General features: G+C 44.8%; 1 protein-coding gene across 4 annotated transcripts in view; it reads right to left on the reverse strand.

Moving 5' to 3' along the window:
* PPP1R13B (protein phosphatase 1 regulatory subunit 13B) overlaps positions 1 to 23,005 on the reverse strand; it is a 99,317-nt gene that overhangs the window by 13,850 nt on the left and 62,462 nt on the right. For all 4 annotated transcript variants that reach the window (XM_043554379.1, XM_043554381.1, XM_043554378.1 and 1 more), the window contains exons 5-7: positions 4,363 to 4,464; positions 2,441 to 2,615; positions 1,471 to 1,667 (exon numbers count right to left, since the gene is read on the reverse strand). In XM_043554379.1, coding sequence (XP_043410314.1) covers positions 1,471 to 1,667; positions 2,441 to 2,615; positions 4,363 to 4,464 — 474 coding nt within the window. The remainder of the gene's footprint in view (positions 1 to 1,470; positions 1,668 to 2,440; positions 2,616 to 4,362; positions 4,465 to 23,005) is intronic.

Here is a 23,005-nt window from a genome sequence, read left to right on the forward strand (position 1 = left end):
TGGCTGGCTCAGTAGGTTAAGCATCCGACTCTTGGGTTTTGGCTCAGGTCATGATCTCACGGTTTTGTGAGTTTGAGCCCCACGTTGGGCTCTGCGCGGGCAGCACGGAGCCTACTTGATATTCTCTGTCTCCTTCTCTCTCTGCCCCTCCCCTGCTCACACGGTCTCTGTCTCTCTCAAAATAAATAAACTTAAAATAAACCCCTGAACTTTTAATAATTGCTTCAAATGTAAAAGAAGCCATACATTCTTTATTTCTATGCATTTACATTAGAGAACTTAACAGCAACAAAAGTAATTTTACTCTCTGTAGTTACATATTTTCATTTCATAAAAATGATATAATAACTTTTCGGGCAAGTGCCAACAGAACTGTAAAACTTGTTTCTGGCTTGAAAAATCATCCGCTGAATGATAACTTCTGAGAAATGGAAATCTTGAGGACTGTTCTGGACTGAATGCGTCATCCCCAAATCCCTATGTTGCCTTCAGTGTGATGGTAGCTGGTGGTGGGGCCCCCGTGACGGGTCGGTGCCTTATCAGAGGAAGGAGAGAGGCCGGAGCTGTGAGGACACAGCAGGCAGCCAACCCTCACCAGGAACCCAATGTGCCGGTACCCTGCCCTTGGACACCCTGCCCGTGGAGCTGTGAGAAAATCGACGTCTATGGCTAAAGTCCCCCAGTCTGTGGAGGTCTGTGACAGCAGCTGAAGCTGAGTGAGGCGACGATTTAACAACAGGCATCTCTCTCATCAAAACACAGTGTACACAGAGACATCAAACGTCACCGAAAGCTTAACTTTTCCCCCAGTTCATCATATTGCCAATCAAATTCCGTACTGAATCTCTGCACTGAAACGTGCTAAGAGTCACCAAAAAACACATACTGCGTGACTTGCTCATATGAAATTTCCAGAATAGGCAAATCCAGAGACAGCAGATTCACGGTTGCCGGGTTAGGGGACAGGGGGTGTGGGGTTATGGTGAAGAGGGACGGGGCTTCTTTCGGGGGTGGTGGAGACGTTCTAAGATGGACCGTGGTGGTGGATGCAGAACTCTCTGAAGATGCTCAAAACCAGCTAATTGTACACTCGCCGTGGGTGAGCCATACGCTATGTGAATTAAATCGCAATGCTGTTTTAAAAATTCTTTGTCCCGGGGGTGCCTGGGTGGCTCAGTAGGTTAACCGTCTGACTCGATTTTGGCTCAGATCATGATCTCACAGTTTGTGGGATCGAGCCCCACGTCAGGCTCTGTGCCGACACCTGGAGCCTGCTTGGGATTCTCTCTCTCCCCGTCTCTGCCCCTCCCAGGCTTGTGCTGGCTCTCACTCTCCCTCTCAAAGTTAATAAACGGTTAAAAAAAAAAAAATCCTTTTTACTGAGTACATTTTGTGCCTACTATTAAACTATTAAGAAGAAAGCCTGAAAGAGGCCTTAATGTCACTGCTCCCCACACCCAGCGAAGTCACCTGTAGCTCTTGGTACAGTCTTTTCAACTCCGCCGCCGCCGGTCCCGCCAGCTTGCCGTTGTAAGACTGGAGCCCGCTCAGCTTTCCTTTCTTTAAATCTTCCAGTTGCTGACTGAGCTGATCAACTCTTAATATTGCACTTTGTACTTCCTGCTTCTTCTCCTGGAACATGGCGCTGAACCTTTCTATTTCGGCAGCTAAAACGTCCCCCCGATAAAGAAAAAGACATCATTTATTGATATCTGTGTGCACGCGTGGCATTTTGTTATTTTGGTTTTGTGATTTCTTCACTTCTGTGCATTCAACTCAGCTGTGGCATCACCTAGTGCTAGACTTTGGGGAGAAAACTGTGATATACGTAATCCAACGCACTTTCTGACAAGCCTCTGGAATACAGGATGTGACTGCCCATACAGCCAACTATGTGTGCACTCATTACTGAATCTGCTTTAATTGGGGCAGCCAGTCCAAAGAGTAGCTTGGCCAAGCCACTCAGGAATCCCAATGCACCAACGACCAAAGTCTTTGTAAGGGGCATGAATCCAAGTCTGTCTTGCCGGTCACCGTCACACAAAGTAGGCACTAACCAAATTGATAATGGAACAAAGAACCACACACACAAAAGTAAGAAATGAGCATCTGTATGGTTTATCTTACTATACAGATGAAGTTTAGGCCGTTCACTTTAAAGAGACCCTCCTGATGAGTGGAGTCTCACGGCGCCGTGGCCCCAACGCAGAGGGCGGCTAACATGTTACAAATGTTAACAACGGGCCTGCCCACTGCACTGAGAGACTTTCTAGGATCCCTTAACCTATCCGCATCCTTGGAGATGCAGGTATCGGAGCAACACGTCACTGCGCTTTCTATAGCAAGATGTGACACTGGTCCGTGCGTGCAAAGCGTCCAGAAGCTGGACTCTCATCTTATCTACGCCTGAGCACGGGCACCAGGCGAGGCACAAACGTACACAAGTTGCCGTTCATGATTTTGCTGTAGTCTACTTGTCCTCTCATGGCGCGGATTTTCTTCAGCTTGTTTTCCTGGGCTTCGACCCGCTCTTTCAGTTTCTGAAGCTTTTCATTTTCAGAGATAGACTGCTGCTGACGGCGCTCCTGCTGCTTTAGGAAATGTAAACGTTGTTCCTGACAAAAGAACGAAACAGGTGACTGCGAAAATCGAAGCAGATGATCACTTTCATACATTAAAAAAAGGTCTCGGTGTGTGATAGCACAGCATCAGCTATCGTTAAACCGCCCACGGACTCTTGCGGACGTCAGCCCACACAAAACGGAACGCCTGGGCACATACAGCTGAAGACTTTGATGAGGGCGCTGTACTCCGCACACCGATCTACACACTGAGTTCACATAAACACCTCCTCAGTCTCTCAGCAGGAGGACGGCCCGCGCGCCACACCCGCTCACACAGTCTCATCTTCATCCTGTGTGAAGCCCCGTCCAGCCTAAGTTTCCTGCTGTCGGTTGCACGTTTCCTGCTGCCACAAAGCAGCTTCCCCGGGTCCCTTATTTATCTCTTAAAGGAAACCGGCACTGAAGCAAAGGGCTTTATACTGAAAGAAGACAAGTCGATCAGTAAGGAAATAAACCTCTAATTTGCTAGGTCACAATGAACAGTCAAGGAAGTGTTTGTTTTCTTTAGGGTTAAGTTTCTTTGAAACTAATGAAACATTCCAAATGAAAACAGGACAATCCTAGAGTAAAAATAGACGCAATACTCTTCAAGAGTCTTTTCCCTATTAGTGTGATGGGGTAACAGTTGACGTGAAATACAGTCCCACATGTACGTGTAAAATATACCTAAGTAAGGAGAGGATTAAGTGTGATTATGTAGGAATCACACGTGACACTCCAAAGTAAGGAAACATGTGCTTGAATGCGTACAGCATATACTTGTGCTAGCATTGACTTGTAATTTATGCTGCTGAAAATATCTAAGAATTTCCTTATTGGTAATACTCTTGGATCAGTATTTGGAAAGGAAACAAAAAGCAGAACTAGAGAATGTCATAACTGCATAACACTGTGCACTTCATCTGAGAAACCTTATTAATGGGATGAAATACTTCCCAATTTACTTAACTCTAAACTGTTTTTTTTTATTCTTGTATATCCAATAAACCTTGCGAGACAACTTTTCTTCCTGCAAGACAACTTTTAAAAACAAGCCCAATTTATGCTATAATATATCCACATAAAAGTGGATATAGTACAATGAATTATATGGTCACTCAATAAATGAAAAAAGTGGGACTGGACATTTGGCTATGAAGCAAATCTCTACAGAGAAAGCAGTAAGAACCCAGGCAGAAATGTTTCCATGTTCTCCTTATACAGCAGTTTCAGAGATCATTCCAACAAGAATATTCTCCAGCAGGCCTGGGTAACAGGGCTGATTTTTCAGTCTGTGATAAGAAACGGTTCAAACTTTGTTACGGCATCTCAATGACAAATGCACAACTCGCGTAGGTAGAGAGCGTTAACTCCGCCCTGCGTCGTCACAAACCAAAGTCTACGTGGAGTGGCATAAAGGAAGCCTAGATAACCAACTGTCATTGTTTTGTGGGCCCATGACCAGTGTCTTCCTCCAGATTTCAGCTACAGCTGACTAAGGTCAACCACCTCCTATTCTGGGGTATCTGAGTGTGGGTGTCAAGGGTCTTGCTCAGATACCTTCCCAACTCGAAGAAGCTACAGTATTCATGTATCATTATGGAAGAGGTAACAAAGACAGGAGGACGCTGCGTTCGATACTTCTGTGACCTGGTCCTACCTACAAGTGCTGCTCATGGGTGTGTTCGCTCCAGTCTAAAGAAACTGCTGAATAACACTCTTTACGAACATTTTCCCACCTCTGCTTTTATAAACTCACCTTGGCAACCAACATTTGCTGCTGATTTTCAATTTGCTGCTGTTGCCTGGCTGCCATATCTTGGAGCTCCGAGAGGGTAAGTTCTACACGTGGATTTCCAACCTATGGGGAGCAAAACACGGTCAGGCTGCAACGTAAGGTCTATCTGCATAATCGTTTTTCTCGTGTCAGAACAAATATACATCAGGATCTTAAAGAGCCTCCCTTGTAGAAGTTAGGATAATACAAATTACTTGGTACATAAGAACTTTTCTCACTCGTTGACAGCTTTTATTAAATAGAAATAACAGCTTTTTAAATATACCAGATACTATATTCAAAAGGGACACGGATGCCTGGGTGGCTCAGTCAGTTAAGCACCCGACTTCGGCTCAGGTCATGACCGTGCGTTCACAGGTACGAGCCCTACATCAGGCTCCATGCTGACAGCTCAGGGCCTGGGGCCTGCTTCCGATTCTGTGTCTCCCTCTCTCTCTGCCCCTCCCCCACTCATGCTCTGTCTCTGTCTCTCAAAAATAAATAAACGTTAAAAAAAATTAAAAAAAAAAAGGGGCAGGCAGACACACACACACACACACACACACACACACACAGCCCAAGAGACACACTTGTGGGAATGCAAACTGGTGCAGCCACTGTGGAAAACCATATGAAGTTTCCTCAGAAAATTAAAAATAGAACTACCATATGACCCAGTAATATGGGTCTACTACTGGGTATTTAGCCAAAGAAAATGAAAACACTAATTTGAAAAGATGTATGTACCCTTATGTTTATTGCAGCATTATTTATAATAGCCAAATTATGTAAGCAGCCTGTGTCCACTGACAGACGAATGGACGGAGAAGATGTGGTGTGCACACAGACAACGGAATATTACTTGGCCATAAAAAACGAAGCAGTGCCATTCAGAACATGGATGGATCTGAAGAGGACAGTGTTACGTCAGTCAGAGAAAGATAAATACCGTATGATTTCACCCACGTGGAACTTAAGAAACAAAACAAAAGAACAAAGAAAAAAAGAGACAAACCAAAACACGGACTCTGGAGAACTGATGGTTACCGGAACTGGGGGTGGGTGGGGAGGGAAGGGCGGTGGGGGATGGGAGAAACAGGCAAAGGGGATTAAAAGTACACTTATCCTGATGAGTCATGTATGGAAGTGCTGAATCACCGTATTGTACACCTGAAACGAATATAACACTGTATGTTAACTATACTGGGGGGAAAAGGGGGGGGGGTCCCAAACCTTTTTTTGATTGGCTATTTAAGGATGAATCTGAATGAATGGAGATGTCAAATGTTTGAGAATACACAACCTAAAAAATGAATGTGTAGCGACCCTTGGGGACAAATGTCATTTTACTGCCACCCGGTCTCAAGAAGCTAAAAAATACAGACGATTCTAAAAATACAAATACCTCCTTAAAAACACCGAGGACTGACCCACTGCTGACAGAATTCTGTACGAGGAGTGAGTACGAAACGGTAAGATCCAGAGCAGCGGTCACTGATGGAACTGGAAGGCACGTCCCCCTATGCTCTGCTGCCGATTAGTAACACCAGGCTCGGACTAGGTGCCTCCACCGCTGAGGGTGCCTGAGCCTCACCGTAACAGTACCGGGTGAGAGCGTGACATCCCCGTTCTGCAGGGGAGAAAACGAGCGCGGAGGAGATCAAAGAATCTTCCACAGGTCAGACGGCCCACGTGGCAAAGCAGGGCACAGGGTCCTTGTTTCCGACCATCGGTATAGCACGCTCTTTGCTAAACACGAACTGCCTGTAGCTACCACGCTGGGCATGTTACAGGCGGTGTGACATGATCTTCGTAACAAGTGTGTGTGGACTGTATGTGCGCCCCACGCTGGGGGAGGAGTCACGGGGGAGAGGTGCAGGGACACGTGTTAGGGCACCCTCGGAGGCGGTGAAGGGGCAGAGTTACAATTCCAGCCAGGCTGGTCTCCCTCCGATCCCTCCTGTGGCGGCGTCCAGCCCCTCCCCAGCCCACTACTCTCTACTTTGTTCATCTGTACTCTTAGCAACCCTTTCCCCTTCCGCCCTCTTGTAACCCCTGATGCGCTGACTCTGGGCTTCCCCATCTCCCAAGGTGCTCAAGCACGTTCTTGAAAAACGTCCGACGCTGCCATCTGGAACCCCCACTCTGTTTATCTCAGATCCTAAGGGAACAATATGGAGCAAACCCCTTTTCAGAACTAGACACTGTGAACTGCCACATTACAGAAACTTCCATCTGAAAAATAATTTGTTTATTGCACGAGAAGCAAAAATGCCCGGCAATACCCTCAAAATGCCTGAAACTTCTGTTTTAACTCTAATAAGGGCTTGCTAATTTCCACCTACTACAATATTCTAATCACTGCAATAAAAGGTATTTCTCAAACCATTAGAACTCTTACTTCTTGAAGGCATTTTTGACGAGAGAAAAACTATGTCCAGTCACCAAATCTCTCAATTTATGTTAATTTCTTAATTTACAACTTCAACAAACCTTATTTGGTCTCCCCTCCAGCGACTTACAGCAACAGTGAAAAGAGCACAGAGGAGACATTCAACCGGTCACCATCACACTGCACTGCTCTGTCATTTAGGGCAGTGCCGTGTGGCATAAGTAATTCAGGTAGATCTTACGCATACGCTAATGTATGTTGTAACTTCATAACGCTGTACACCTTCAAGAAGACTTTATATACACAAAACTGTGCATCAGTGTGCACAGCTCAACAAATTTTTTCAAAGTGAACATTCTTCTGTGAATTTTTGTTTTTTATTTTCATTTTAGTTCCAGCACAGTTAACACAAAAAATATGGAACACTTCACAAATTCGTGTGTCAACCTTACACAAGAGCCACACTATTCTCTACTGTTCCAGTTTTTTGGCACGTGTGCGGCACCACCCGTGTAACTTCACTGACAAAGTGTGAACGGGGCAGGGGCAGAGAGAGAGAGAGGGAGACACCGAATCCGAAGCAGGCTCCAGGCTCCGAGCTGTCAGCACAGGGCCCGATGCGGGGCTGGAACCCACGAACTGTGAGATCATGACCCGAGCCGAGCCTAAGTCAGACGCTTAACCGACCGAACCACCCAGGCGCCCCTTAACTGTATTTTAACTGAGTTCTAAAAACACCAACCACCATAAACTTATGAATCAACAAATATGCTACATTTTGTATGTTAGTATATCTTCCCTGAATTATTCAATGTGAAAATTCAGCAAAAAGCAGCACCTTTTGAGTTTTCGGGACAACGAAACCCTTCCATGCAGTCCTTTTATGAGGGGCCTGTCACTGTGCTCCCTCCGGGTCAGCTCAGCCCTCCTTCCAGTTGCCAGGTCTCCACGTGCATTCAAACAAACCTATGACCGAATTCCTCGTTTGTTTCTTGTCATTGCATCGAGTAAGAAGAAATCAAATCCCGTGCCCTGGGCTCCCGGAGGTCCCTCCTGGCCGCGTCACCTCGTGAGCTCAGCTCCAGGTCACAGAGAGGACGAGCCACTTCCACAAGCAGCACGGTTGGCGCAGAAGTGGGTGCTCGCGCTGTCTCTCAGAAGCGGCCCAGCAGGCTCCCCCACGCAGGGCCCAGAGGACAGGAAGCACCTCGCCGGCCTCCCGCTGCTCTCATACCCTTCCCTGCAGGGGCTGCTGCCTGGGCCCCACGGCTCGGGCCCCTCTCACGAGACGTTCTACCTGCATCTGGACTCTGGGGACATGTCTATGCTCCCTATGAATGCGGGTTGCTCTCCCATTTCTCACAACAAACGTGGCCCACCCAACTCCACGTCTAAACTCCCCACTCCCCGCGAGAGCAGAGGAAAACAGGCACCTTGGCCCCCAGCCTTCACCATCACGTATCTGGCCATATCCCCTTCTTTCTCCAAACGTCCACAAATCTACCTACAAAAATGATAAAAGACTCAATTCTCTAAGTTACAATACTTTTACATACAAAACACTGACCCGACAGAGAACTGACACTGGGCCCTCTGACTAATGAGACACTTCCAGAGACTCCTGGCCCCGGCAGCTGCAGGGTCCTAGCCTGCCACGGGGCAGTGGATTTACGAACCAGTCGGGGCTTCCTCACACTCCAGTGTGGATGGCATCTTCCCAAACTCAAAAGCCCACACTTTTCATTCTGTCGTCCTACAAAGAGCCTACATCCTCCTCACCATTTCAACGGCCTCTCCAGGTTCTTTTTAAAAATGATTTAAGTAATCTCTACTCCCACTGTGGGGCTCGAGCTCATGACCCCGAGATCAAGAGTTGCGTGCTGTACTGACTGAGCCCTCCGGGTGCCCCCAGAGTCTCTCAGCACCTCATTATCACAAGCCCCCTCTGGCCCTTATCGCCTTCCTCCTGATCCCTTCCCCTAATGCCTGTCTGCCTGGAGAGGCCGGAAGCGGCAGTGGCAGTGGAGCTCTGTAAATGAAGAAACGAAACTATGTGCTCTGAGGGGCGTCTGGGGAGCTCAGTCGGTTGAGCATCTGACTTTGGCTCAGGTCATGATCTCATGGTTTGGGAGTTCGAGCCCCACATCGGGCTCTGTGCTGTCAGTGCAGAGCCTGCTTTGGATCCTCTGTCCCCACGCACCGTCCCCCCAACCTTCCCCAACTCATGCTCTCTCTCAAAATAAACAAACACTAAAAAAATAAAACAAACTACGTGCTCGAGATCCCAGCGCGAGGAAGTGACCGAGGACAAGTGGCAAGGCAGTCGTGAGGGGTGACGGGAACTGGAATTGTCCGGAGTGCGATACACATCGCACACCACACCAGGATCCCTCGCTGACCCTGGCTATGCCAGCCAGGATCCGAGACGTGGCAGGTAAGATAAAAGACCAGTGAAATGTCTCCCTGTGTTCTGTGTGTCGCTACTCTGACCAATGAGATAAGATTCTCACAAGGGAAGCAATTAGGATACTCATCAAATTCGACTATGAGGAACAGAACCTGAGCTCAGTTTTCTTTATACTTAGGATCTTCACTGTGAAATAATAAAAACAGCATTTCTCAGCGTAGCAGCGAGGACTCTCGTAAAAGTGCGTGTTCAGCCTGTCCCCTGCCCTAGGAAGGTCACGAGGAACCAGAAGAGCAGGATGTTTCACAACCTCACTCAGCCACCCTGGGTCTAGTCACTATGGGAGCCGTGGGTCTAAAAACAAAAAGATTCTCTTAAAATCTCCTTTCCCAAAACAATGAAACCAAACAAGAAGCTAACCCCTCCGTATGTTATTGTTCCTGACTTTACAGAAAGTTCTAATAAAATTATTTCACAACGCCCAAAATAAGCAAAAATAAAACAAACTTTTATGGTCTTAAATTTAAGATGTTAGCAACTTTTAAAAAATTGACAAGCATATAATCTAGACCATCTCATACACAAAATGGCCAAGCTACCCATACTGGTAGTGATAAAAACAGAACGACAACTGGCTAGTTTAGCAAATACACAGTGAAACCAATGTTTACTTTTAAAATCAACTTTATTGAGGTATAGCTTACAAGCAGTAAAAAGCACCCATTTAAAGTACACTGCTGAATGAATTCTGACCCCTGCTGGTCAATTCCATTCCTTTTGCCCACCCCCCCCGTCCCCCCCCCCCCAACTCCGGATGTGGGGCCTGTCATTCTGTCCTGATAGCCTCGTTCTGTTTCCTGAGAATTCCACGCAAATGGGACTGTACAGTGCGTGCCTCTTTGGGTTGTCTTCCTTCACACCCACAATGCTTCCGAGATTCACGGTGTCGATCCATGTGTCGGTAAACTTGTTCTTTTTACTGCTGGGTAGTATTCAGCTGTACGGAGACACCACATTTCGTTTATCCATCTGTTAATGGACATGGGAGCTGTCTCCACTTTTGGACTATGATGACTAAAGGTGTCTTGAGTACTCACGTACCGGTATTTACGCAGACAAGTGTTCTGGCTTCTCTTGGGTAACCAAAGTCAAGGAAGTAGAACAGGTAGGTTGTGTGGTAAGTGTATGCCGAACTCACAGAAACTGCCAAACTGTTTTCCAAAGTGAAACGTAACATTTTACACCGCCACGAGGCACGTAGGAAAGTTCTAGTTTCTCTGCATCCCTGCCAACGCTTGCTGTCAATGTTTACATTTTAATTATCTTCTTTTTAAATAAAATTTTAACATCTTGGCAAAGAAAGGATTTCATAAATATAATTTTAAAAGTTACAAAAAATAATTTTAAAAAGGATAAAAATGTCCACAATTAAGTGATCAAAACCAAACATACTATGACCAGATTTTCAACAAATAAGCTATCAATAAATAAAATTTGCCAGAAGTTAGATAAGGAGAAGGGGCTTATTTCCCAGGCAAAGTCTCCTTTGTACCAATTATGTGTAGGAGTCATGACTCATGAAGCCATCATCTCCCTGAAAAACAGGCTACTAGAACTAAAATGTTAAGATGTTCAGAAAAACTATGACTTACTTGATAATTATGATGGAAACCTTTAGATCACACGTCAAATTGGTACCATGGCTTTAATCAAAAGTATTTTTTTTTTTGTCTCTTCGGGTAATGTTTTTTTTTTTTATTTAAAAAAAATTTTTTTAATGTTTATTTATTTTTGAGACAGAGAGAGACAGAGCATGAATGGGGGAGGGTCAGAGAGAGGGAGACACAGAATCTGAAACAGGCTCCAGGCTCTGAGCTGTCAGCACAGAGCCCGACGCGGGGCTCGAACTCACGGACCACGAGATCATGACCCGAGCCGAAGTCAGCCGCTTAACCGACTGAACCACCCAGGCGGCCCTCTTCAGGTAATGTTTTAAACTTGAGAGTGGTGTTACCATAATTGAGGCATTAAAAATATGTAATAAAGTTTCTCAAAACAAACCACTGTAGACAATTATGCAATATATATACGCACGTCTCCCAACCTAAGCTGCGAATGACATTAGGAAGAAGACTTCGTTTTATATCTTATTCAAACAGCCTGTCAGTATGTGCCAAGTGTATTTGTCTAACGTGCAAAAAACTTATCAAAGATTGCAATTTTATCTATGAAAACAAAAGGATTCACCACCTTGCATAGTGTCCATTCAGGTAATGACTCTAACTATCCCAGTTCCTGAAAAATTATGCCATTTTTCAGGCGTTTTTTTTTTTTCTTTTTGGTATAATGACTTTCACTCAAAACACACTAAATGCTCTGTAAGGAGTGATATTTTGACATTACTTTCAGACAAACAGTCACCAATTTAATCAACCCAGCCGCTGTTCATCAGAGGACAGGATATGGCACAACTCTAAACTGTGCACCAGGCTTGGATGAGTCCCAACGATGTGTTGTGGGTGCACATGCCAAGTGACGAAGAGGGGGTGTCTTCTACGACCCTCTGGTCCACGGTGCATGTGGGTTAGCTCTACCTGTTTTTTTTTAATTTTTTTTTTTACATTTATTTATTTTTGAGAGACAGAGTGAGACAAAGTGAGAGTGGGGGAGGGGCAGAGAGAGAGAGAGAGAGAGAGAGAGAGAGAGAGAGACAAGATCGGAAGCAGGCTCCAGGCTCTGAGCTGTCAGCACAGAGCCCGGAGCCCGATGCGAGGCTCAAACCCACAGGGGCGCCTGGGTGGCGCAGTCGGTTAAGCGTCCGACTTCAGCCAGGTCACGATCTCGCGGCCCGGGAGTTCGAGCCCCGCGTCAGGCTCTGGGCTGATGGCTCAGAGCCTGGAGCCTGTTTCCGATTCTGTGTCTCCCTCTCTCTGCCCCTCCCCCGTTCATGCTCTGTCTCTCTCTGTCCCAAAAATAAATAAACGTTGAAAAAAAAAAAAATTAAAAAAAAAAAAACCCACAGTCCATGAGACCATGACCTGAGCTGAAGTCGGACATTCAACTGAGCCACCCAGGTGCCCCTAGCTGAACCTGTTTTGAAGTGCTCTCTTGTTTAGCTTGTGTTACCCTAAAGATGCTTTCCTGTCCTGTAACTTTATTTCTGTTTAGATTTTATTTAGTTAACATACAGTGCAATATTGGTTTCAGGAGTAGAATTCACTCATTTATCCCTTACAACACCCCGAGCACATCGCAAGTACCTTCCTTAATTCCCATTCAGCCCATCCCCCACCCCCTCCACCAACCCTCAGTTTGTTCTCTATAGTTAAGTGTCCACAGAGGTGGGGCGCCTAGGTACTCAGGCAGCTGGCCGACTTTGCCTCAGGTCACGACTCACAGGTTCGTGGGTTTGAGCCTCTTGTGAGTTCACATCCCTCCTTGGGATTCTTTCCCCCCACCCCCTTTGCCCCTCGCATCTCAAAATAAATAAACTTAAAAAAAAAGTCTATCGTGGTATGCTTCCCTCTCCTCTTCACCCTCCATGCCATACATTCATGTGTTTTGTCTCTAAAATTCCACGTATTAGTGAAATCCTATAACGTCTTTCTCTGAATGAATTACTTTGCTTAGCACAATTCATTCTAGCTCCATCCACGTAGTTGCAAATAGCAAGATTTCATTCTTTTTGATGGCTGACTTATATCCCAGGGTGTGTGTGTGTGTGTGTGTGTGTGTGTGTGTGTGTGTATGTGTATGTGTGTACATCTTCTTTATTCGTTAGTCGATGGACATCTGGGCTCCCTCCATCGTTTGGCTACTGTTGCCAATACTGCTATAAACACTGGAGGGCACATACCCCTTCAAACCTGTATTTCTGTATCCTTTGGGTAAATACTTAAAAGTGCAATTGCTGGGTCGTAGGGTAATTCTATTTTCAGCTTTCTAAAGAGCCTCCGTACTGTTCTCCAGAGTGAATGTACCAGTTTGCATTCCCACGAATAGTGTGGGAGGGCTCCCCTTTCTCTGAATCCTTGCCAACACCTGTTGTTTCTTGAGTTGTTAATTTTAGCCATTCTGACAGGTGTGAGGTGGTATCTCAATGAGGTTTTGATTTGTAATTCCCTGATGATGAGTGATGTGGAGCATTTTTTCATGTGTCGGTTAGCCATCTGGATGTCTTCTTTGGAGAAGTGTTTACTCATGTCTTCTGCCCGTTTCTTCAATGGATTATTTGCTTTTTAGGTGTTAAGTTTGTAAGTTTGTTTTTTTTAACTTTTTAAAAAATTTATTTTTGAGAGACAGAAACAGGCAGACCATGAATGAGGGAGGAGCAGAGAGAGAGGAAGACACAGAATCTGAAGCAGGCTCCAGGCTCTGAGCTGTCAGCACAGAGCCTGACACAGGGCTCGAACCCACGAACTGTGAGATCATGACCTGAGCCGAAGTCGGACGCTCAACTGACTGAGCCACCCAGGCGCCCCAGTTTGGAAGTTCTTTATAGATTTTGGATACTAACCCTTTATCAGATGTATCGTTTGCAAACATCTTCTCCCATTCTGTAGGTTGTCTTTCAGTTTTGCTGATTGTTTCCTTCACTGTGCGGAAGCTTTTTATCTTGATGAGGCCCCAACAGTTCATGCTTGATTTTGCTTTTGTTTCCCTTACCTTCAGAGACAGGTCTAGTAAGAAGCTGCTCTGACCAAGGTCAGAAAGATTGCTGCCTGCATTCTCCTCTAGGACTTTGATGGTTTCCTGTCTCACATTCAGGTCTTTTACCCATACTGAATTTATTTTTGTGTGTGGTGGAAGAAAGTGGTCCAGTTACATTCTTCTGCATGTTGCCGTCCAGTTTTCCCAGCACCATTTTTCTTGAAGAGACTTTTTTTGCATTGGATATTCTTTCCTGCTTTGTCAAAAATTAGTTGACCATACAGTTGTGGGCTATAACTTTATTATTATTCTTTTAATATTTATTTATTTATTCATTCATTTCATTTATTTATTTATGTATGTATGTATTTATAGGCGAGAGAGCGCGCGCGTGCACGCGAGAGAGTGCGCATACATACGCACACTGGCAGAGGAGAGGCAGAGACAGAGGGGGAGACACAGAATCCAAAGCAGGCTCCAGGCTCCGAGCTGTCAGCACAGAGCCCGACACGGGGCCTGAGCTCACAGAACATGAGATCATGACCGGAGCCGAAGTCAGGCACTTAACCGACTGAGCCACCCAGGCGCCCCTAAACTTTATTTTTAAGTTTGAGTGCAATCTCCCCAAAAGTTGAAAAACTGGTGACAAAAATGATGCAGAAGTATAATTTACATATCAAAACCATTCCAAAGAGTGAGTCCTTTGCACTCCCCTCCTCACCAACAACACATACTGTGAAGCCTGCTTTTCCACTTTTGGCATTGGCGAATACAACACACTCTCATTACATGACACTTTAGTTTCCAACTGCATCCACATATTGTTTATTATTTATGTAAGGACGTCTTCGTTGTTCAATTCATATATTTTATACTTGTGAGAATGATTTGGGCATCAACAGCTCACATTATTCATTCCAAGGATACATATTAGTTCTCTATTGCTGATAACAGGTCACATCTAAATTCACTGGCTTAAAACACAACCAACGTTCATTATGGCTCATAGCTTCTGGGGATAAAGGATTAAGGAACAGCTCGGCTGGGCAGTTCTGGCTTAAGATTTCTCATAAGGCCCAGCCAAATGTCAGAGTTGTAGCTGTCCTAAGGCTTGACTGGGTTTGGAGGAACTGATTCCAAGATGCCACACTCTCATGGCTACCAAGTGGACTCCTCACAGAGCTGCTTGTTTGTGCCTACTCACAACACGGTGGCTGGTTTCCCCCAGAGCAAATAATCCAAGACAGAGTGCCAGGGGGAAGCTATCTTTCTAGTGAACTAGCCTCAGAAGTCACATTGCACCACTTTCTCCAAATTCTATCTGCTAGGAGCTAGTCACTAAGTTTGGGAGAAAAAGAGGGGAATTTAACTCCACTTTGTGAAGAGAGGCGTTTTAAAGAATCTTCATATTTTATTTTTTTTTATTTAACTTTTATTTATTTTTGAGAGAAAAGAGACAGAGCATGAATGGGGAGGAGCAGAGAAAGACAGAGACACAGAATCCGAAGCAGGCTCCAGGCTCTGAGCTGTCAGCACAGAGCCCGACGCGGGGCTCGAACCCATGAACCGTGAGATCATGATCCGAGCCAAAGGTGGACGCTTCGAAGTCGGACTCTGACTGAGCCACCCAGGCGCCCCAAGAATCTTCATATTTTAAAACTGTCACATCCATTTACTGTAAAACCTCATAAAGACTCTTTACTTCTATCATCCTATTATTTATTACGTACAGGAGTTTAGTTGTTATTCCCAACAGCAGTGTTACAATACAACAAAGAAAGAGAATGTTTATGTTATGGGCATATGTTTAAGAGAGCTAGCTAAGAGTGCAATCAATAGAGGTTTTAACTATAAATGCTGCTTTTATCCTCAATGCTTAACATATATTCCTTGGCAGTCAGTTATCAGAAAAGGCTAGTGGATTCTGTCAGCAATTAAATACCTACTGGCTAATGGGTCACTTCAGATGTCAGCTCTATTTTATTTTATCTTATCTTATTTTATTATTTTATTTTTTGGTATTCTGATTTAAAAAAAAATTTTTTTTAACGTTTATTTATTTTTGAGACAGAGAGAGACAGAGCGTGAATGGGGGAGGGGCAGAGAGAGAGGGAGACACAGAATCGGAAACAGGCTCCAGGCTCTGAGCCATCAGCCCAGAGCCCGACGCGGGGCTCGAACTCCCGGACCGCGAGATCGTGACCTGGCTGAAGTCGGACGCTCAACCGACTGCGCCACCTAGGCGCCCCTTTGGTATTCTGATTTTAATACTCAACTAAATAACCTCATCTTTGGTTATAACAGACAAGAATGTCACTATAATATTACTTGGGAAAAGAAAATTCCCTAAGCTTTCAAGTTGCGGTGAGATGGCATGCTGTAAGCTCAAGGGTCTGTCCTACTCATCCCTTTCTGGGCTAGTTTGCATGGAAAACACAAAGGACCTTCTGGTGGGTCTAGCCGCCCACCCGTGGCCTCCTCAAAGGAGCCCCGGTACCAGTGTTCCCCCTGCCAGAGTCACACTCTCATTTGCATGGCATGCCAGCACTTTACCCGTGGCATGTGTGACCAAGCTCCTCCCTCTCCTTCCACCCTGGCTTCCTCCTAAATTTCTTACTTCCGTTAATGGCTGTAACATTTCCCCAGAAACCTCAGCCTCATCACTGACTTGAACCGACGTTGCTCAAAATAGAAGCTGCTGCTCAGTGTTGTCTCTCTCTCTCTCTTCCTCGTATCTGTGTCTGCCTCTCCATTCCAGAGCCGACACTTCCCCACCTTCACATTTTTGCTCAGATTATTCCTTTTGGCTACAGAGCCCTTCCCCCAACTTCCTAAACTCTACCTATCCTTCAAGATCTAGTGGCCATGCCATCTGCTTCCTGAAGCTTTTCCTGATCCTCTGCAGAACCTCTCATGCAATTGTTCTGACACTCAGGATCTGACATCACTTCCAGAGATGGGAGAGAACTCAGTATTTCATGCATTCTGAATTCCAGAGATTCAACAACACACAACAAGCACTTGCATATTAGATATTTATATAAACCTGAATTTATGGTTATCTTAGTAGACGTTTCCACAACCCTTATAGGAAAGTTCTTAAGCCTGTTTCACAGACGAGAAAGCTGAGCTCTGGCAGCGGGCTGAACAGCTCTCCCAAGCACAGGGGTGGGCCAGGAGCCGTGTCAGGGTCTCCGGATGGCAGGCTGCATGCTCTTTCCCTCACACGGGATGTACCGGTCTCCCATTTTTTTCTCACCAGGCTGCAGCACAGGCACGTATGGTTGCCCCTAAGTACCACTCATTTATTGTACCAAAGGGTAAATGCTCTACCAGATGCCATCTGATTTTAGTTTGAATCATATGAAAATGCTGTTTTTGTAGATCGAAAAATGTAGATGGTCAGACATCAACAATTTCATATGGTTCAATGTAAGAGGAAAGGATTAATTTCCCCCACTGAGAATCATAAAATCTAAAGGTAACTTGATTCTAGCAAATGATAATAAAGAAATAAAACAGAAGAAAGAGAACTCTAGGCTACTCTATTTTTGGAAGATTATGAGAAATGACAAAATAGACTGCTCAGTGATAGTGCAGGGCTTCCTGGAGGAGGCATGCCTAATCATTGCTTGTACTGTTCCAGAGGAAGTCTAAAAAAGCCCAACTCCCTCTTTTTACTTTCTTGGGATAATTTCATATAAGCAGATGCACGTGAATTACAGGAAGGAATGAAGTGAAATCTCCTTTCTTCTAAATTGTAGTTTACAGATGTACCTTTTGAGCTTCTATCTCCATAACCTTGAAATTCTTCTTTCCAAATACTTCCTGTGAATGGAAGTCTCTCTCTGGGATTCCAGTTGTGGCAAGCAGTGACCTCACAGGGCTGCCTGCCTCCAGCCATTCCCACCCCCTGTGCTGCACACACAACTCCAACAGCACTAGCACCAGAGGGCTCCCTCCTGTCCTTCTCTCGTTTTTTTTTTTAATATGAAATTTACTGTCAGATTGGTTTGCATACAACACCCAGCGCTCCTCCCAACAGGTGCCCTCCTCCATGCCCATCACCCAATTTCCCCTCCCTCCCACCCTCCATCAACCCTCAGTTTATTCTCAGTTTTTTATTTTTTTTTTTAACATTTATTCATTTTTTGAGAGACAGAGAGAGACAGAGCATGAGTGGGGGAGGGGCAGAGAGAGAGGGAGACATGGAATCCGAAGAAGGCTCCAGGCTCTGAACTGACAGCACAGAGCCCGACATGGGACTCAAACTCACGGACCATGAGATCTTGACCTCAGCCGAAGTCGGACACTTAACCGACTGAGCCACCCAGGCGCCCCTATTCTCAGTGTTTAAGAGTCTCTTATGGTTTGGCTCCCTCTCTTTTTCTTTTCTCCTTCCCTTCCCCCATGGTCTTCTGTTAAGTTTCTCAGGATCCACATAAGAGTGAAACCATATGGTATCTGTCTTTCTCTGTATGACTTATTTCACTTAGCATCACACTCTCCAGTTCCATCCACGTTGCTACAAAAGGCCGTATTTCATTCTTTCTCATTGCCACGTAGTATTCCATTGAATATATAAACCACATCTTCTTTATCCATTCATCAGTTGATGGACATTTAGGCTCTTTCCATAATTTGGCTATTGTGGAAAGTGCTGCTATAAACGTTGGGGTACAAGTGCCCCTATGCATCAGCACTGCTGTATCCCTTGGGTAAATTCCTAGTAGTGCTATTGCTGGGTCGTAGGGTAGTTCTATTTTTAATTTTTTGAGGAACCTCCACACTGTTTTCCAGAGTGGCTGCACCGGTTTGCATTCCCACCAACAGTGCAAGAGGGTTCCCGTTTCTCCACATCCTGTCCAGCATCTATAGTCTCCTGATTTGTTCATTTTAGCCACTCTGACTGGTGTGAGGTGATATCTCGGTGTGGTTTTGATTTGGATTTCCCTGATGAGGAGTGACGTTGAGCATCTTCTCATGTGCCTGTTGGCCACCTGGATGTCTTCTTTAGAGAAGTGTCTATTCATGTCTTCTGCCCAGTTCTTCACTGGATTATTTGCTTTTCGGGTGTGGAGTTTGGTGAGTTCTTTATAGATTTTGGATACTAGCCCTTTGTCCGATATGTCATTTGCAAATATCTTTTCCCATTCCGTCGGTTGCCTTTTAGTTTTGTTGACTGTTTCCTTTGCAGTGGAGAAGCTTTTTATCTTCATGAGGTCCCAATAGTTCATTTTTGCTTTTAATTCCCTTGCCTCTGGAGATGTGTCAAGTAAGAAATTGCTGCGGCTGAGGTCAGAGGGGTTTTTTTCTTGCTTTCTCCTCTAGGGTTTTGACGGTTTCCTGTCTCACATTCTGGTCCTTCATCCATCATGAGTGTATTTTTGTGAATGGTGTAAGAAAGTGGTCTAGTTTCATTCTTCCGCATGTTGCTGTCCAGTTCTCCCAGCACCATTTGTTAAAGAGACTGCCTTTTTTCCATTGGATATTCTTTCCTGCTTTGTCGAAGATTAGTTGGCCATACGTTTGTGGGTTCAATTCTGGAGTCCCTATTCTATTCTGTTGGTCTCTGTGTCTGTTTTTGTGCCAATACCATGCTGTCTTGATGATTACAGCTTTGTAGTAGAGGCTGGAGTCTGGGACTGTGATGCCTCCCACTTTGGTTTTCTTCTTCAATATTACTTTGGCTATTCGGGGTCTTTGGTGGTTCCATACAAATTTCAGGATTGCTTGTGCTAGCTTCGAGAAGAATGCTGGTGCAATTTTGATCGGGATCGCATTGAATGTGTAGATTGCTTGGGTAGTACTGACATTTTACCAATATTGATTCTTCCAATCCATGAGCACAGAATGTTTTTCCGTTTCTTCGTATCTTCTTCAATTTCCTTCATAAGCTTTCTACAGTTTTCAGCATACAGAGCTTAATACCCTACAGGATTAAGTCCCAGCTTGTGGCACAGTGAAGATCCCGCCGCTCCCTGACCAGAACACTTCAGCTCTCTTCCCTCTTCAGCATCACCCCCCCCCCCCCCCGTCCCCACAACTTATGCTCTGTCGTCCCCACCGTGTTTCTCGATCTCTGCTTCTCAGAGCGCCTTGCGCTCTTCCCTGTACCTTTGCAGACTCGTCCGACCTCTGCGGGGAGATCTTCCCTGATACCCACCTCAGTAAGTTAACCAAACCATAGCCTATTTCTCTGGTGCCTTGTTCTACTTTTACTGCGCTTCCCACACTGTACTGTGATTTGTTCACACACCTAGCTCCAAAAACACCGCTGTGGAATTTGAAACAGACTTCAAGTCGCCATCACCAAACACCTTGCTTTTAGATCTCTGGCCTGTCTAAAACTAAAATAAATTGGACAGAATTGTTTTAGAATGAATAGAGAGAAATTTAAGCCTAGGTCGTCGTTATCTGAACAGGGTTTTGTTTGGTTTTGTTTTTTTAGTAATTTCTTCACCTGTGCGTATTTTACACATTCTTCTGTATATTTCACAATAAAAAAGTGTAAAAAATAAAAAATTAGACCAAACAGCCAGCATCCTATGTGGGAATGTAATCATAATGAGATATTTGTTTGAAACTATTAACTGATTTTTTGAAGTATAACTGGATTCTCACGTGTAATGTCACTCCAAAAATGACCAACATGCCTTAAAACAAAACTATGACAAAATAATTATGATCAAATCCATTTAATTTTTTTTTTTTAATGTTTATTTATCTTTGAGACCGAGAGAGACAGAACACGAACAGGGGAGGGTCAGAGAGAGGGAGACACAGAATCTGAAACAGGCTCCAGGCTCCGAGCTGTCAGCACAGAGCCCGACGCGGGGCTCGAACTCACGGACGGCGAAATCATGACCCGAGCCGAAGTCAGCCGCTTAACCAACTGAGCCACCCAGGCGCCCCTGAAATCCATTTATACCCACATAATCTTCTAGCACATTAAATCACTCATCTTTCTGCCGTCTCCATGGTTATAAATGTTCAGGTTTGGAGGGCAAACGAAATAGGTGATAATGATATCAAGATAAATATTATAAACATGTAGACTTATTTGTATCCCAAAAAACATTCAGTGACAGTGAGTCTCTCTAACACTTCACTCTATTCTGGAGCTGAAGTATTTCGTATTCCAACAATTACTAAGCCTCACAAATTACTACGAGTCAACTAGTATCTAAAATGTATACTGGCTCCCCACCCCCTGTAATAGTACCGTAATATGCTATTTTATCCTACAAACGCGAATTACTCTTATGATTAAAACTCACCCAAATAAATTCAGTTTGGTTCAACACAGATTTATACCCAAGGCAAGCAGCCAGGAACGATCAAGGCTGGAAAGATCAGCAGGAAAACAGGGCTATCAAGGAACACAAATAACGCGAAGAGAAAAACCACCACATGCCGCCCGAGAGCTACAAGCAAAACACCACGGGAACTGCTCTGTGTCCGACAGCACGGCCCCCAAGACACACAGAACTGTACTCCTGATCACCGCACCTACAAGGTAAGATGAAACATAAACACCTATTTTTGACAGCATCGCTGGGCTGACACACCAGTGAGGAAGTTACGGAGAGGTGGCGGAAGCTCTGGGCAACGACGGAACACTGAAGCTGGCTTGTACCCTGGGGCCTTGTGTCTTTGTGGCTCCCCCTCCCGCCTCCTCCTTGCACCCGGCTCCCAGGTTCACAGGCCACCACCGATCTATCGTCTGCTACTAGAGGTTGGTCCACATTTCCTAGAGTTTTATGCACAGAGAATGAAGCAGTTATGTACTTTGTGGTCTGGCTTTTCAGCACAGTGAGATCCGTCCATGCTGCCTCAGGTATCAGTGGTTTGCTCCTCATTACTGCTCGTAAGATCTCACCATACAGACGTGCAATGTTTTCTGTCCATTCACCTGTTACTAGACATTAATTTTGCCTCCAGATTTTGGGTACCACAAATCAAAATGCTATGAACATTCATGTATAAGTCTGTATAAACATTTGCTTTCTTTTCTCTTTGGTAAATACTCAGATCACATAAAAGATTCATGTCCAAGTTTTAAAGAAACTGTCACAGTTTTCCAGATTGTACCACCTTACATTCCCAACAGCAGTGTTTGAGAGTTCTGGGCTCTCCAGTCTCATCAACACTTCTTAGAATGAGTCTTTTTAGTTTTAGACATTCTAATAGGTGGTATTTCTAACAGTGTGGTTTTAAATCGTATTTTCCTAAAGACTAATGATGTTGAACATTATTTTTCCATGTGCTTACCCTAACATATATTCTTTGGTGAAACATCTATTCAAATCTTTTCCCTGTTTCTTATTTATTTGCTTATTTATTTAAATTTTTAAGTTTTTTAGGGGGGAGAGAGAGTGCATGCACACATAAGTTGGGGAGGGGCAGAGAGAGAGAGAGGGAGAGAGAGAGAATCTCAAGGCAGGTACCCCCATCTGTTTCTTTCTAAACTGGGTTGTTTATTTTCTTATTGGGTTTTAAGAGCTCTTTACATATTCTGGATACAAGTCCTTTGTCAGATATAAGATTTGCAAGTATTTTCTCCCAGACTGTGTCTTGTTTTTTTTGTAATAAATAATATTTAAAGTACATTATATATACTAAACAGCCAAATAAATACAAGTAAAGACACAATTCATTAACTGAAATATATATCCTAAGAAACTACCCAGAACACAACATAAAGAGACAAAGAAAGTAAAAACATAAAAGAGAAAGTAAGCAGGGTGCCTGGGTGGCTGGCTCAGTCAGTTCAGCATCTGACTCTTGATTTTGGTTCAGGTCATGATCCCAGGGTCATGGGATTGAGCCCCATGTTGGGATCTGCCCTGACAGCACAGAGCCTGCATGGGATTCTCTCTCTCTCTCTCTCTCTCTCTCTCTCTCTCTCTCTCTGCCCCTCCCCCCACTCTGTCTCTTTCTCTGTCTCTCTCTCAAAAATAAACTTAAAAAAAGAGAGAAATTGGGGCACCTGGGTGGCCAGTCAGTTAAGCCTCCGACTTCTGCTCAGGTCATGATCTCACGGCTAGTGAGTTCGAGCCCCGCCTCGGGCTCTGTGCTGACAGCTCAGAGCCTAGAGCCTGCTTCCGATTCTGTGTCTCCCTCTCTGCCCCTCCCCTGCTCACGTGCTCTCTCTCTCTCTCTCTCTCTCTCTC

The sequence above is a fragment of the Prionailurus bengalensis genome, chromosome B3, assembly GCF_016509475.1.
Source record: "Prionailurus bengalensis isolate Pbe53 chromosome B3, Fcat_Pben_1.1_paternal_pri, whole genome shotgun sequence".
Classification (NCBI taxonomy): domain Eukaryota; kingdom Metazoa; phylum Chordata; class Mammalia; order Carnivora; family Felidae; genus Prionailurus; species Prionailurus bengalensis.